We start from the raw sequence: 16273 nt of genomic DNA, 5'->3' as shown, positions 1-16273 counted from the left end.
TTCAGATAGATAGAGCTACTGCTTTATTTATGAGGACAGGCCCATTGAAGTTCAGTATGCAATATTGTCCATTAATTCTAGTCCTCCATATTGCCTAAATGATCCAGCCAATTTTGTATTAACTTTGACACAAGGTGTTGCCAACAAAATATCTATTCTGGTATTTTCCCCAGCTATATCCCAATTGTGCTCTCCGTACTCTTAGTTCTTTCGGTAAAGTCACGTAGGTAAAATATTAAATTCAAATTAATAAAAATAGTCCATTCGTAACTCTCACAGAGCAATACAACCATCAACCCACTGCACCTGGGACCTCGGATTAATGTCAGGCCACTGCTCATATTCAAAGTCAGGATCTCTGTTCTCACCTCAGCGTTCTGACCTCTGAGCCACTTGGCGATCTCAAATTTACGTTGTATTCGGATTTCCCGGTTAAATTCAACACTCGTCAAAACTCATGGACGGTTTTAAGGGAAAATGCAACACAAAATAATATTTGTAGATAAATTGCCAAGGCTGACTGATATGCGTTTAAAGCTATGATGTTATTGACATATATTTAAATACAGCGCCAATGCAGTTATGTCCGTCGAGTACAGTAATGGTTTGCATGACCTTAACTTTAAAGTATTTGTTTACATGAATGAAGATTCATATTTGTGTTGGACAACCCCGTGACACACACACAAGCGAAATGTTTATCTATAGATGAAGAGCAATACTTTTTTGGTTTGTATCTTCCTTTAAGGTAAGTCAAGGAGGATAGGAGTTGAAATGGCAAGCATTTTCAGATTTTAAGAGCAATTTTGGCCGGACAGTGTTGACAACCCGACCCATGTAATAGCTGCATTTCATAATATCATGCGAGTCATATATATGGAGAGTTATGACCTGCATAGCTGAGCTGCAGTCAGTATTCAAAGCTGGGAGCGCACCTGCTTGAATGCATTTTTTGTGTACACATTTGGAAACCTTGGGTGGCGCATTTAAAATATTTGTTGGAAATTAATAAACATGGGGGTTGGGAAAAATATTACTGTGATGCATCTCGGAATTGACTGAATATGTTCATGCATCACGCCCAGCACTGGTTTAATCCACTCATCCCTGGCTGTCTTTCACTCTGACAGTACTGCAGAGAGCAAAGGTCAGATGGGACTAATGTGATGGATTGATTGATTTACAGCTTTGCATGGAACTTGCATTAATTACAGCAGACTTTAGAACACTGTAAATTCAAGTGTCATGGGACACTGGCGTTGAGACCCTAGCTCACCCACTCTTGAATCTACATGGTCCCTATACTATTTCTTCTGTTTCTTTCCTCACACTGCCCAACTTTGGAACTCCCTCCCATTATCTATTTCCCAAAGTTATTTTAACCTTGCTCAATCCAAGTACAGTAATATATGAACTTTTATCTAGTTTACCTTCAATAGTACTGTTTGTTGCTGACCGCTTGTCATTTTTGGGCCTTTGGCCCTGTGCTCAGAAACCACGATTTAAAAAAATAAAAATCCGTGAACTGCTATGTCAATTTGACCGTAACACACTCCCATCGTCTCGTCAATGAGCTCTGCCTCACACATCTGACGTAGGGAAAGCTGTAAATGCAAGGACAGATCAATCTGTCCTCTGCCCGTGGGGCCCTGAAGGTTAACCCCAGTACGCACCAACATTACAGTATCCTGGTTACATAAACTGCTCGCCGTGCTGGGGTAAACGTGATGCTATCAGGTCTTTCCAACGTCTCTGTTGAAAAGGGCGTTGCATAATGAAAGGTGTGGAACCAGCAAGGTTGCATACCTAGACCTAATTTTCTTGTGACGTCACTGGGGGTATATGGCAATATCAATCATGGGGGAATTAAGCGTTTTGCACTGTATTTTAACGGTAACACTCCTATAGTACAGTGTTGTGTGTGGTATCGAACATTAAATAGCTCTGGAATTGGATTCAATGCGAAACTGATGTTTCTTATATCTGTTTATTTGTTTCAACTATTCCTCACTATCAAAAAGCTTAGTAGATACGCGCGTCTTCATAGTAATTCACTGATTTGATTCCCTACCACGTCTTTACCCCTACCCTCCCCCCCCCCCTTACTACCCGCACTGACCAACATTGGGAAATATGGTCAAACAACCCCCATGAACCAACGGAAGTAGATTGAAAAAGGGCTCTAGTTAAATATTTTTGGGGCTAATTACCGTGTATCAAATATGTAAATATTTAATGGACAAAAAAATTTGCCAGACTTTATCCAACCCTAATTAGGACTTTATCCTAATTAGGGTTGGCAAGTGCCGTTGGGGAAAAATCCTGCATGGAGGGCACTGATATTTTACTCTCTGCCAGTGAGGATGGCGGTGGACTCATCCCATTCTTTGTGACCTTACACGCATCTCGTCTGCCCATGCTTGTTTTATCAGTTCCCGCAATACTGCGCCCCCATCCTGTGTCTGCCTAGGACAAGGCGTCTGCCATTACATGCGTGCCTCAATCATGACGAATTAACGTGCACCTGGACATTTTTGTGCGAGCCCGAACGGCGCCGCACTCCCAGGCTCCGTCGTCGGAGCCGCCCGAGTGAAAAGCATTGCTCATTTGCCAAGGGAGGAGTTCACCTCCCCCAGGGCTTGAACGTCTCCTCTGGGTGCAGCGTATATGTTAAGAACTTTCTTTGTTGATTTTATCGCGCCTGGTTATTTGGCCTGTTGTTTGCCGCAAGCTGGGGCGCGGTGTTGTGCATACCTGAGGTCCGCCACATTTGGAGGCAAGGGTTAGTGGATCACGAGTAAATTTGTGATACTTCCAAACGCGTTTCACGGTGGCTAGGGGATGGAAGTACAGCAAATGGGCTGTTAAAACTATCTGTTGCGGACTATAAAATGTTATTCACTGGTACACGTGGGCTTTGTCCAGGTACTTGTTGTATTTTCCCATACCAAACAGTCATTCATGATATTGAACTATCCTAATGTAGGATGCTCCTGAAATATTATTTAAAACTCAGTGAGGCTTTCCTGTATAATTCAAAGGTACTATTAATTCGTAATTTGCTTTTTTATTTCATGAGCTGAATCCCTCTTGGCTCAATGTGGGGAGCTTTGAGTATTACCTCCTGTACGCGTGGTAGGTTATCTCCAGGTACTCAGGCTAATTCCATTTTAATAGACTATCCCAACCCTAAACGTCTGGAAAGGCTTTGAGACGTGGGGTAACAGACGGTACCTTGCTTTGCCCTCCCCGTCTTACCTTTTGCCCCACCACTCATGTTCTCTGTTCCATGAAGGCTTCCCGTGTATCCGCTCCCTGGCCGTGCCTAAGGAGGAGAGTGGCATGGCTACAGGGGGGATGCCCAATGAAAACCTGCCCACCTACAAGGTGAGCTCGCTTTTCATTCGTTTGCATTTGTTGAACTTTTTTTTTTTACTCTCAAATGGTCACAATAAGTAACGTGAACAATTGCAGGCATTGATATTGCAAAGCGTGACTTGATTCTAAGAAACATCCGGCAAGATGTGCGAGTGTTAGTGTGGATTCATATAGTGGAGTGAAGGGGATAGGTTGGTGTGATGTGCAGTACACCACGGCAAATTATTAGAATTAGATGGTGCTGGAGATTCTTTCGTCATATTTTCATTAATATTGAACCATTGTTGATATGCGGTTCCATAAAACACATTTACATTATAACATAAACCATCTATAAATAGTACCGTACGCCTCATTATCATGCGCAACAGCGCGGCGTGCTTGGCATGAGCCTTGGTGGAAGGAATAAAGTGGAGCCCCCTGTCCAAATTCCCCCTCCTCCTCATAGCCCAGCACCTGGGCCCCTCCGGCACGTGGGCACTGTTGCAACTGCACCACCTGTACACTTGATAGCTTAACATTGATCGTGCGAGTGCACGTGGCGCTAGAGTTGGTTACATGTCACGTGTTGCTGTCGCCTTCTCGGAGGTGGTGGTGGTGGGTGATGGCGGTGTCGGGAAGAGCGCCCTCACCATCCAGTTCTTCCAGAAGATCTTCGTAGTGGACTACGACCCCACCATCGAGGACTCGTACATCAAGCACACGGAGATCGACGGCCAGTGGGCCATCCTGGACGGTACATCCAGCCCACTCACCCACGCAGCCTCCCACGTAGATGTCCATCACCATAGCGTGACCGCTGCGTGCATAATCCAATACAGCATCCGTAGTGAGAAATTTTTTAACTAGCAAGTGAGACAATATGCAGTCCTTTCATGTTGATTATTATCAGTAATAATTTATAGCTGTGTGTGAATTCTCTGCCAGATGATGGGCTCCCCATCCTGGCTTGGTCATAGGGATTGTTTGACCATACTTTATCATACTGGTCAATATTGGTTGGTCCAGAAGATGCCAAGCAAATGGTTCACATCTCATTCACCACTGATGCTGGCCATGATCGGGAATCAAAATTCAGGTGACCAGGTTCATAGCAAATTGCACAAGCAACTGCACCACCGCTCACATGAATTACCTGAATATTGGTCCTGTTATGTCCCCTCCATGTCTCAAATTCCTGAGCATGTTCCTCCTTTACCTGACCTTTATCTGCCCATGTTGTTGCATTAATCTTTCTGGGCTTTTTACTCAAATCGAAATTATGAATATTTAATGTTTCTATTTCCATTAAAGGAATCAATTTGTTTTTATAATAGCTATTAATTTTAATTTGCCATTTATTTATCCAGAAAAACCTCAATGAGTCTCAAAGACTGTTTCAGGAGGATCTTCCATTGGAATATTTGGCCAATATCATTAATGCGTGTTTGGTATGTAGGAGGAAATTGGAGAACCTGGAAAAAACCCCACACATACCAGGGGATTACACTGAACATCTCCTGGTCACACAAAACTTACAAATTGGGTCTATTTTAATGCTCACTAATCTCACTGTGATATCGCTGCATTCATTCCCAGTGGTGTTGTGGTTATTTTCATTTATTCGCAGCTCTTCCACAGCAGTGATGCGTGTGACACTGTTAAAAAATACATGTTGCGTCTCAGTGGGTTCACGCGCGCGTCTAAATTAAGCAATCATTCAATCCGTTCAAATCATTTAAAATTTAAAACTGACATTTACGGAAGGGAATGCAGTCTCAGTGACGTTTGACCCATGCCTTTCCCAGAACACCTTCAGTCTGTAACCGGTGAAAATGCGTTGCCTCATCTCGCCAAACACAATGGGGCGTCCTTGAAGTTGCTGCATAGTTTTTTTTGTTTCTCGTGCCAGCAGCTTAAGGCAACCAGGCTTCTGCCACAATAGCAGGATGTTCCATGTCACACTATTGTCGCGGTGCATATAAATAGCACCGTCTGTATAATTAACGTACGTAATTTTTCCATTTCGCATATAACTACAAATACATGGCAAGACAAACTTTAAAAACCTAAAATGTATGATTGCGTTTATTTTACACTGTACAGAAGAGTTATAAGGCTCACAAGGGATCTTGGGATTCCAAAGCCAATAGAAGTAGAACAAATCATCAATTGATATTGATTCTTAACTTTGTCATACATGCGTTAATTCACGTGTGTAAGAATAATTTGCTGTATGTAATGGGTGTACGTCACCCATGCAATCACGAAAGGCATTAACAATGCAATGATGTACAAACAATGTTACATTTTATTGAAACGCGACCATGAATTGTGACAATTCATGCAATTGTCTGGGGTATGGGGGGGTCAATCATTCCACCTCTAAATACTAATCACACATAGTGCCAGTAGGTGGCCTTGTAAAATCAAATCTCATTTTACTACCGGGTTCATAACCATACATTTTTTGAGGCGATATGATCACACACACAGCCGTGCTGTACGGTACTCATTTTGCCCTCGTTAAGGATCAACAGCACAGCAATGTATGCACTTTTGTTTGATGCCGGAGTGCGCCTGTTGGCTGCAGCGAATGTTGCATCGCTGTGGTATATGGAGCACATATATGTGCCACAGCCAGCGATGGCGCAGGGAAAGATGACACAGAAAGCAGCAGCTGCCGCTTGCTGCAGCTCGGCCATGGGAGCCCCTGATCCCTGCCAATTTCAGCACAGCTGTCGGTGCGATTGCCAGCACGCTGCAAATAATATAAATAAATGTAGACAACAAATTTTCCCATGCCCCCTTCAAAAAAGCGATGACTTTACTTGACCTCGCAGCGTGAGAAATTAAGAGAGCTGCACCTGCCCACGCGATGCCGCTCGTAGATAAAGAGCAGCGTTGTTGGAGCGCACCACCCAGGAATGGCACCATTGAGCTTCGCTCCTCAGCTCCACGCCTGACCGTGAATGACGCGTGTGGATCCTTAAGTCAACCACATGTCCACAAATGCCAGATACACGATGTGTATCTGGCAACCAACACCTAATCCAGGCAGGATGAAAACCAAACGAATAAACAATTTGCATCGCCAGATTTCTAGTGCTGATATAATGAATGTCGTTCATGAACGTTACTCGCAACAACCAGTTATGACATTGAATGTATGTGGACATTTACGTATTTACTTATGAGAAACATGGTCATTGCCAAAGAAAATGGATCAAAAACTTAAAAGTACACAAATAATCATATGGGGAGGTGCACACTTCGAATTGCACTGAGAAACAGAAACAGGCACACTAAGGTTATATAACATATGAAAGTTACAAAGCATCATATTAACTGTTAAGAAAAGTAGGTTGCCTTGGGGCAGGATACATCACGAAAAGGAAAATGGCCAGTGTTTGAAACTACCAAGGGAATGAACACACATTCACCGCAGAGATGGAGCTTTTTGGCAGAATCGAAATGGATTATTGCTTCGCGAGACTATGAGAGATGAAAGCATTTTGGGGAATGCCTTCATCCAACAGTGGATATTTCAAAGCTGAAGATAAAAAATAATAACTAAAGTCTATGATAACAAGTCCCCCCTGTCAGTGTCCACATCCGTATCTATCGACGCTACTGGTGGGCTTTCCCAACTTTCGGGCTGACCCCTAATCCTACCCCGATTGCCCCCCCCCCCCCCCCGTGCTTGCATGGCTGTGTAGTGCTGGACACGGCCGGGCAGGAGGAGTTCAGTGCCATGCGGGAGCAGTACATGCGCACAGGCGATGGCTTCCTCATCGTCTACTCGGTGACGGACAAGGCGAGCTTCGAGCACGTGGAACGCTTCCACCAGCTCATACTGCGCGTCAAGGACAGGTGTGGGCACAGCACACAGGGTAGAGGCAGCACCCCGGTTGTTGCTATGGATTGGGGCAGTGGCGTAGCTATCGAGTGATAGCTACGCCACTGGACAGAGGTGGTGGGGGGGGCCTCAATTAATTCCTTGCACCAGGTTCCATGCCACCCATGCAACACCAGTGGGATGGAGGTTGGGTGGAGAATGTTTCATTAAAATGTATTTGTTGTTCAAAATAATCCACAACGCACTGAAGCGAGTCGCATTTATTCCTGGTTACACAACTCAAACCCTGAGCCTTCTGACCCTGCCGCTGTATTAATGAAGCAATGGCAAGTGACTGCATACAACATTCTGTGCTGTCAATACAAATCTCTAATGTTTTCAAGTGAGTGCTTTATGGAGATTATAATCATCAGTAATATTATTTAGGATTACCTTAAACCATAGGACCTATTGGCCCCATTGTTATATGTATCTTAGCTGTTGCTGCCTGTGTAGTAAGTATCGGAGGAGACGATGTCGAAGTTGAGACACACTGTTTATTAACTCCGGGACAGATACAATAGTTGAAGGGGTATCGGCCCCTTCACCCGTACTATGGGAAACCCACCCTAGTACTAAGCCCTCTGTCCTGTCCCCCAGTCCTCCTCTACTGGGCTACGGGAGGCTGACTGATCTGGCCCTGGCAAGCACAGATCTCGGCACCAGCTAACCAGCCTTGCCCTGACAAGGGCAGCGGTCTGGAAGCTCCTGGGCCGCGCCACTGGCTTACCCGGCTCGGCCCTTATAAGGACGGCGAGACCGGGGAGTCCCAGGGCCTAATCTCCGAGTCTTGGATCTTCACTGGTCAGCTTCGTGTCGAACTGAACTCGAGCTCTTTGGGTTCCACCTTTTATAGGGATCGCCTCCGAGGGCTGGGGCGTGGGCAATAACTGATGCGGACGTCGGTGTGACCACCCGTGTATGTGAGTGCCGACAACCCTGTGTTTGTTGTCCGCCGTTTCTCCCGTAATAACCCCTACATCACCCCCCCCTGTACAGCTCGCAGCCGTCCCGGCTGCAACAATCCCTCAACCCCCAAGAATAAAGATTAACACCGTCAATACACGTGTGCCTCGTAACAGTAACAATAACAAGAACAAGCGTAACATCAACCGATGGTTCCCTATATAACAAAAAAAACCCACGCAGAACCGCAATACATATACAGAACGGTATAACAGCACATGCAATCAGCATATCGCGATCACACGCGTACATTGAAGCACAATAGCAAGCAAATCTGCAGGCGACCAACACACCCTCAATCCCGTCGCAACTTTGCAACCACAACACAATTATTCTCTCTCATGCAACGACCGCATCGCACACCGCACCTCGCAGCACAATACAGCCCCAAAAAAAAACATTTTTTTTTCTTCTCTTTTTTTTGTCAATTAAGCCCCTCGCGCACGGTAACCCACGAGATGGTACAGCACAGGGTACCCGACGCTCCCACGTTAATAATTAACTATAGCATCAAGATAACAACTCCACGCAGCAGCGCACACACTCCCTTTGAAACTCAGCAACCACAGCAGACTTTCCGTCCATTCCCAACACACGCACACACTTACATGGACAGCAAGCAACAAGCAGATAGCGTGGTCATCGTTATTACACACACATACAACAAAAAAACATATATACAATGAGCGGGTTCCGCAGCAACGGAACACGCGCGGAAAGCTAATCATAACAACCGGCGCGTCTTGGCGCGAGTCCGTGCAGCGGGCCCGTCACAAGGGGCCGGCTTGGTAGAGTCGGTGGCAGGTGTCGCATCAGCAGGTGCCTGGTCGTCCGGTTTCCCGGACGTGCCAGCGCCGCCCCCCACGGGGGAGGCTGGCAGCCCAGAGGGCTTCAGTCCTGGGGCTCCTGAAGACGGGACAGTCATTAGTGGATCAGAGGCTGGCATCGATCCCGCCCCCCCGGAGTCAGAGGACTCCCCACATGTTCGGCCATTTACGTGGGAGGAAGCGTGTGGAGCAAAAAATGGCTTTAACCGTGAAGGGTGTACAAACCACCGACGCTTCCCCCACTTAATGCGCACACATTGAGGCCGTACAACCTGCACAATTTCAACGGGGCCCCTCCATGGTCGCAACAACTTAGCCGAGGTGGCCAATGGCACCTGGGGGCAGTGCAACCATGCTCGGTCGCCCGGGTGCCATTCGTGCGTGTGAGTCCGGCGCGACCGCAACCTCTCGTTTTGTTTCTGGCGGGAGTCAGAGTTTTGCATGGCCGCCTGCCGTGCCTCCGCCAAGCGAAGGATGTTGAATTTAACATGGTCGGCGATTTTTGACTTAGCATGAGGCGCGGCAATCGCCAGCTGAGTCGCGACAGGCGGGTCAACCTCGCGACCATACATCAAAAAAAATGGCGAGAAACCGGTCGCCGCGTGAGGAGCCATCCTGTATGCCGCCAGGACTCCCCCGATCCGTAGATCCCAATCGTTTTGGGACTCAGATACCTGGTGGGATAGCATGGACGTAAGAGTCCTATGCAAGCGTTCCACCATCCCATCCGTCTGTGGATGGTAAGGCGAGGTACGAACTTTCTTTGTACCCAGAAGGCCACATACCTCGTGTAGAAGGGTACTAGTGAAATTCTTTCCCTGATCGGTCAACAACCGTTCCGGAGCGCCCTTGTCGAGGACGTAGCCCTGAACAAAAGCCTCCGCAACGGCCGCTGCGGACTGGTTGGCGAGGGGCCAAGCCATAGGCCATCGCGTGAAATATTCCACGCCAACCAGCAGGTACTTATTACCCCTCGGCGTGGAAGGAAACGGTCCCAAAATATCAAGGGCGACCAGCTCGTTAACCCGGGTGACCGAAATGGACTGGAGCGGTGGACTGGCTCCCTTCGCCGGCGGCTTCCGTTGTGCACACTGGGTACAGGACCGCAGCAGATCGTCCACGTCTCTTGCCATGCCCGGCCAAAAGTAATTAAGCTGGAGCGTGGCAAGTGTTTTGAGGGTACCCAGGTGCAGGAGCCGTTCATGAGCAGCCCATACAGCCCTACCCCTCAACGTGGAAGGCACCACCAGCCTGTGACGGCGGATCGTCCCGTCCCAATGCATGAGTACGCCTTGGCACCACCCCCATGAGTCAACGCCCGACTTCCCTGGACCCGATCCTTCCGCGCGACGTCGTAGTGCCAGGAGGGTCGCATCCTCCATTTGGAGGCGGCCCCACTCAGCACTCGACAAGCCAAGTAGGGAATCACTCCCACCCCCCGAAATAGGACCAGCGTCCGAAGGAGTATCAACTGCGGCCGCAAGAACCCGATCCTGACCGTCACTTGCCGATTTGCAACGGCCCGAACCCAAGAAACAAGTGCAATCCGGGGCGATCGGCAGGCGTGATAGGGCATCGGCATTGGTGTGGCGAATCCCCTTCCGGTAAGTTGTTTCAAAATCGAAATCCTGCATGATCTCGAGCCATCGGGACAACTGCCCCGATGGCTGGTTAATTCGTAGGGCATACTGCAACGCCGCATGATCTGTACGGACGGTGAAATGCCGGCCGTACAGATATGGCCGGTACTGTTGGATAAAGAACACGATAGCCAACAGTTCGCGGCGGGTGACGCAGTACCGCTGCTCGGCCGGGGACAGTACTCTACTACCATAAGCCACAACGCGCTCCACGCCACCCACAATTTGTGACAGCACGCCTCCAATCCCGGTATTGCTCGCGTCCGTGTCGAGCACGAACGGCATGGAAAAATCGGGGTAGCTTAACGGCGGGGCCCCCACCAGGGCATCCCGAAGAGAGACAAAAGCGGCGTTCTCCACCGCTCCCCAATGAAATTTGACCCCTTTTGACGTCAAGGCATGTAGTGGCTTAGCGATGGAAGCAAAGTCCGCAACAAACCGACGGTAATATGAAGCAAAGCCGATGAAGCTTCTAACCTCCCCCACCGAGGTTGGGGTAGGCCAGGAGCTGACACAACGCGTTTTGGCGGGATCGGTTGAGATACCTGACCGGCCGACGATGTGACCCAAATATTTAACAGATTCGCGCAGCAAGTGGCACTTTTGTGGCTTGAACTTCAAATTTGCAGCGCGCATCTTGAGAAAGACGGCCCGAAGCCTATCAAGGTGTTCCTCGAACGTCTTACTGAATACGATAACGTCATCCAGGTAAATCAAACACACCTCCCATTGCAAGCCAGCGAGGACCAATTCCATCAGGCGCTGGAACGTCGCGGGAGCAGAGTGTAATCCCATGGGTAAGCGATTGAATTGGAAGAGGCCGTGCGGCGTTCGGAAAGCAGTTTTGGGTCTAGATTCGTCGTCCAAGGGAAGTTGCCAAAATCCTGAGAGCAAATCCAAAGTGGAAAAGAATCGCGATCCCGCGAGGGCATCCAGCGATTCGTCCATTCGAGGAAGCGGATAAGCATCGGCCACCGAGATCTTATTTAATCGCCGGAAATCAACGCAGAACCTTAGGGACCCGTCGTGCTTTTTAACCAACACTATGGGTGCACCCCAAGGGCTGGTTGAGGGAGAAATGATGTCCGATTTCAACATGTCATCTACAGCCGATTTGACATGATCCTTTTCGGCGGGACTTAACCGAAAAGGATTCTGGCGGATAGGAGCGTTGTCACCGGTGTCAATATGGTGGCGTAGCAATTCGGTACATCCGATATCGTATTTATGTTTACTGAAGACGTCGGAAAATTCTCGCAATAAGGCGCGTAATTTAGCACGTTGTGCGTCGGACAGGTCAGGTGACTCAGCACACAACGCATCCAGCCAACCCTCGTCAGCGTCTGAGGCTAATCGCGTTTGAGAATCGGTGGCCACCTGGCCAACGATCGGCGTTTCCGCAGGTACCGGAACCGCATGTGCGAACACGGTACCTTGCGAAACCACTGCTGTCCGTGTCCCGACATTGAGGACCGCGATAAACGGGTCCCCATCCCCTTTAACAATAGTCTGGGCCGTTACCAGATCTGGCCCACACACCCCGGCTCTAGATGGTCCCAAAATAACGCCTCGGTCAGAGACCCCTTTATCGAACGGACGACGCAAGCGCAGGGGTACCAACATCTGTGCCCCCGGGGGTACACGCACCGTCCGAGCAACAAGCGCCTGTACCGTAGCACAGGCAACACGCAAGGCAGGGGTGGCAGGTAGAAACGTCATACGTCGGCCTGATGGAAGCTCGATGCATTGCTGGTCAATCAGAATTTTGATGGGCAATTTGGCCAAAAAGTCTGTCCCCAACAGGCACGGAATAGCCAGCGAGGAAGAGACGAACACCGGCCCAGATAGTTTAATGTCCCCTATCGAAATTTGCGCTCGAATTTGACCGATAATACCCAACGAGCCCCCATTTGCAGCGTAAAACGGTATATCGACAGGGAGCAACGGGCGACTCTGAACGGGCAGGATATTATAAATCAAATCCAAAATGATAGTTGCCGAAGCTCCCGTATCGACCAATAACCGTACCTCCACCCCGTCAATATGTCCCGCGACAACGGACGACCCCGCCGATGCAGCCACAACTCGGTGAGCCAACTCGGACCATTGGCCCGGTTGGAGCGCCCTCCCCGACATGCCGCGACCCGACGCACCAGCACCCAACCCCCGAGAATTGTGTGTCTGACCATGTGATAGGAAAGTGGGTGTGTGTGCAGGCCGAACATGTGGGGTGCCATGACTTGCCCGAGGATGTTGCGAAGGCTTGTGAGGAGGGCCGTCCGCAGCTCCAGGTCTCGCACCGCGCTGTCGAGGAGCCCGGCATCCGGACGCCACGTGGCCCCGGAGGCCACAATTATAGCAGACGACGAGCGTTCCAGAGGACTTGGGCTGGTCTCGGTGGCTTGGGACGTCCCGAGCTGGACGCTCGGCAGATCGCCATCCTGCAGAACGATCCGCAGCGAAGGCTCCCTCCATTCCGGAAGAGGTCGCCGCCACGGTGTGTCGTGCAGCTGCTTTGTTCGCCTTCCTCCGCTGGGAGATGAGATTGGCGTGAATGTGCCTTGCAGCCCGCAGTGATGACATATCCGCATCGTCCTGCGCTAAGATGGTGAAGTCCAGATCGTCAGCCAGCAGCAAAATTTTCTCGGCCACCATCGCATCGATCCCCTCTTCATCCATACGCGGGAAAGCGTCTTTCGCCAATGACAGCAGGGCCGTGCGATAAGCGAGTGGCGATTCCTTGTCACCCTTCTGCCGCTCATAGAAGAGCTGGCGACAGTCAGAGGGCGGCCCATAAACGGTGGCCAGCAGCTGCAGCGCCGACTGAATGGTGGAGCGTGCCGACTTGGGTGCAGCAGTGAGGGTGCCCAGGGCGTCGCCGTCCAATAACGCCGGGAGAGCACACAGCGCCTCGTTGTCCGACCAGCCTGCCATCTCTTGGTGGGCCAAGAACCGGCGCTGGAACCCCCCCCAATCGCCGTCGCTTGCAACAAATACCTGCAGGGCCGGCAGGCGTTGCTGGAATGCCGGCTCCGTCTCCGATCCTCTTGCAGCATCCGTAGCGCGTCCCCGTACAGTATGAGTAATGGCGGACTCTAATGGGTGTCGCGCCGTCAGTGACGTGTTGGTCGGGGCTTGGTCGGTGCTGGCGTCCGCTGGTGGTGACGTCGCAACCCCTGATAGGCCGCCACCGCGACCCGCCTCCGCCGATGACGTGGCGGCTGCTGGCTGGGCACCGTCCCCCACGTGACGAGCTGGGACTCCTCCCTCCGCCCCTACTGTCTGTGAGGCGGGAATTTCGAGTCGCCCCGCTGTTGTAAAGGCGGGAGTTTCTGGCGGGCGTTGTCCATCTTCCCGCCGCGTCGCTCCTCCCGGCCCCAGGCGAGTTATTTGTTCGAGCATAGCGGCCGCTGCATACAAGAGCTCCGCCAGCCGCGTGTGAGCCAACGCCAACTCGTCAGTCGACGTCCCGGCCCTCTCCGACGACCCCGCCGATGTCGGAGCCGGCAGCAGTTGTGCAGGTACGTCGGAGGCGATGTCTTGCACTGCCCCTCCCTCGTCGTCATCCTCTCCTGGGTCTTGGGCACGAGTCTTCCGTCTCGTATCCATGCTTGGACCACTTCTAACACCAGATGTAGTAAGTATCGGAGGAGACGATGTCGAAGTTGAGACACACTGTTTATTAACTCCGGGACAGATACAATAGTTGAAGGGGTATCGGCCCCTTCACCCGTACTATGGGAAACCCACCCTAGTACTAAGCCCTCTGTCCTGTCCCCCAGTCCTCCTCTACTGGGCTACGGGAGGCTGACTGATCTGGCCCTGGCAAGCACAGATCTCGGCACCAGCTAACCAGCCTTGCCCTGACAAGGGCAGCGGTCTGGAAGCTCCTGGGCCGCGCCACTGGCTTACCCGGCTCGGCCCTTATAAGGACGGCGAGACCGGGGAGTCCCAGGGCCTAATCTCCGAGTCTTGGATCTTCACTGGTCAGCTTCGTGTCGAACTGAACTCGAGCTCTTTGGGTTCCACCTTTTATAGGGATCGCCTCCGAGGGCTGGGGCGTGGGCAATAACTGATGCGGACGTCGGTGTGACCACCCGTGTATGTGAGTGCCGACAACCCTGTGTTTGTTGTCCGCCGTTTCTCCCGTAATAACCCCTACACCTGCACTAAACATACTTAAAGTTGCTCCGACCTATATTGTAGCCATGGGTTACAGATGCATGCAAAGATAGATATATCAGCAAAATCGGAATAATTATAATTTAGTTTTTATCTTTGTTAATTGTATGGCTAGACAGCACACCCATCTATCCGATGACACATCCAGTGTTGTGCAACTAATATGCTGCTTTATATGCAAACTTGTCTCTCTCCCTTCCATTTCACATGCGTCAATGTCAAGGTTAAATTGTGAGGGAAAGAAAAACACCTCTCTTATTCTCTGCTTCGTGGAATAAAAGTGAGAATATAGGAGAGATTAATGTAAATCACAGCTGGGGTCAGATTGAATTGATCCGCGAAGACCTCTGCATACGGCCTCAACCAAGCCAAGTAGCGGTTTTGCTCATTGTAAATACAGTCTCTCACCTGCGACTAACATTTATTCCTGACCACGCAGCTCGTCAATTAGCCCTCTGACTTGGCTGTTGTTGCCCATGATTACACAGAGACTCCTTCCCCATGATTCTGGTGGCGAACAAGGTGGATTTGATGCATCTTCGCAAGATCTCCTCTGAGCAAGGCCAGGAGATGGCTGCCAAGTACAGTGTAAGTTTACCACTCTCCTGCCGCTTTGTTAGGGTGGAGAGGGCGAATGGTTGTGTAGTGTGCATGGCCCCACAATCACATAGGACACAGGATAAATTAAGTCATGCCGTGGAAAATAAATGCAAACACTGCTCGAGTTGCGTCCTAGTTATAATATTGGGCCCTTTGTCAATCCGCGACTGCATTTAAATGTTTGAGAATTGTTGAGTATAATGTTTTTTTGTCTAAATAAATTAACACCTTGTTGAGGGTATACACAGACTTTCTGGAGCATGAGCAATTCCCTTGTGGCTCCATGGGCTGCCACCTCTGTGATACAAAAAAAACAGGACATATCCTGGGAAGAAGAATATCGCACAATACTAGTGGAGGGGAAAACTGCATGTAAATGCATTGAATTGAGTTTTTTCTTATTATGCAATTGACAAAATTGGAGTCTTTTATTCCAAGATGACTTACATATTTAGCAGGACAGCTACCTCCAAATTAGCAGATCCTCGGAAAATCAGCACAGGTGGCAACGCGAGTGGCTGCATGTGTTAGTTGAGTTCACCTGTTGGAGTATTTTGGACTCGCTGCTGACAGAATCCCATGATGTGGAATTCTCATCTCATGCAGATCCCCTACATTGAGACAAGCGCCAAGGATCCACCGCTCAACGTCGACAAGGCTTTCCAGGAGCTGGTTCGGGTGATACGGTAAATGTCATGGGATTTTGTACATAATTTACACAAGAAGGGCTTTGCTTACGGCATACAAAACTGTAGGCTCAGGGCGGCACTGTTGTAAATAACGGAAGTCTGCCTGGACAGGAA

The 16273-nt window shown here is 49.7% G+C and overlaps 1 protein-coding gene across 1 annotated transcript in view; it reads left to right on the top strand.

The window, feature by feature from the left end:
* The window catches only part of LOC133344793 (ras-related protein M-Ras-like), a 33141-nt gene that overhangs the window by 7854 nt on the left and 9014 nt on the right, over positions 1–16273 (top strand). Inside the window, exons 3-7 of the mRNA XM_061554968.1 lie at positions 3296–3387; positions 3967–4114; positions 7077–7230; positions 15359–15458; positions 16077–16156. Coding sequence (XP_061410952.1) covers positions 3343–3387; positions 3967–4114; positions 7077–7230; positions 15359–15458; positions 16077–16156 — 527 coding nt within the window. The 5' untranslated portion in view covers positions 3296–3342. The remainder of the gene's footprint in view (positions 1–3295; positions 3388–3966; positions 4115–7076; positions 7231–15358; positions 15459–16076; positions 16157–16273) is intronic.

Source organism: Lethenteron reissneri, chromosome 20 (genome assembly GCF_015708825.2).
Source record: "Lethenteron reissneri isolate LAM-NWPU_2019-01 chromosome 20, ASM1570882v1, whole genome shotgun sequence".
NCBI lineage: Eukaryota > Metazoa > Chordata > Hyperoartia > Petromyzontiformes > Petromyzontidae > Lethenteron > Lethenteron reissneri.
Note: the sequence above shows the minus strand (reverse complement) of the source record. Positions and strands in the feature narration are given on the sequence as shown.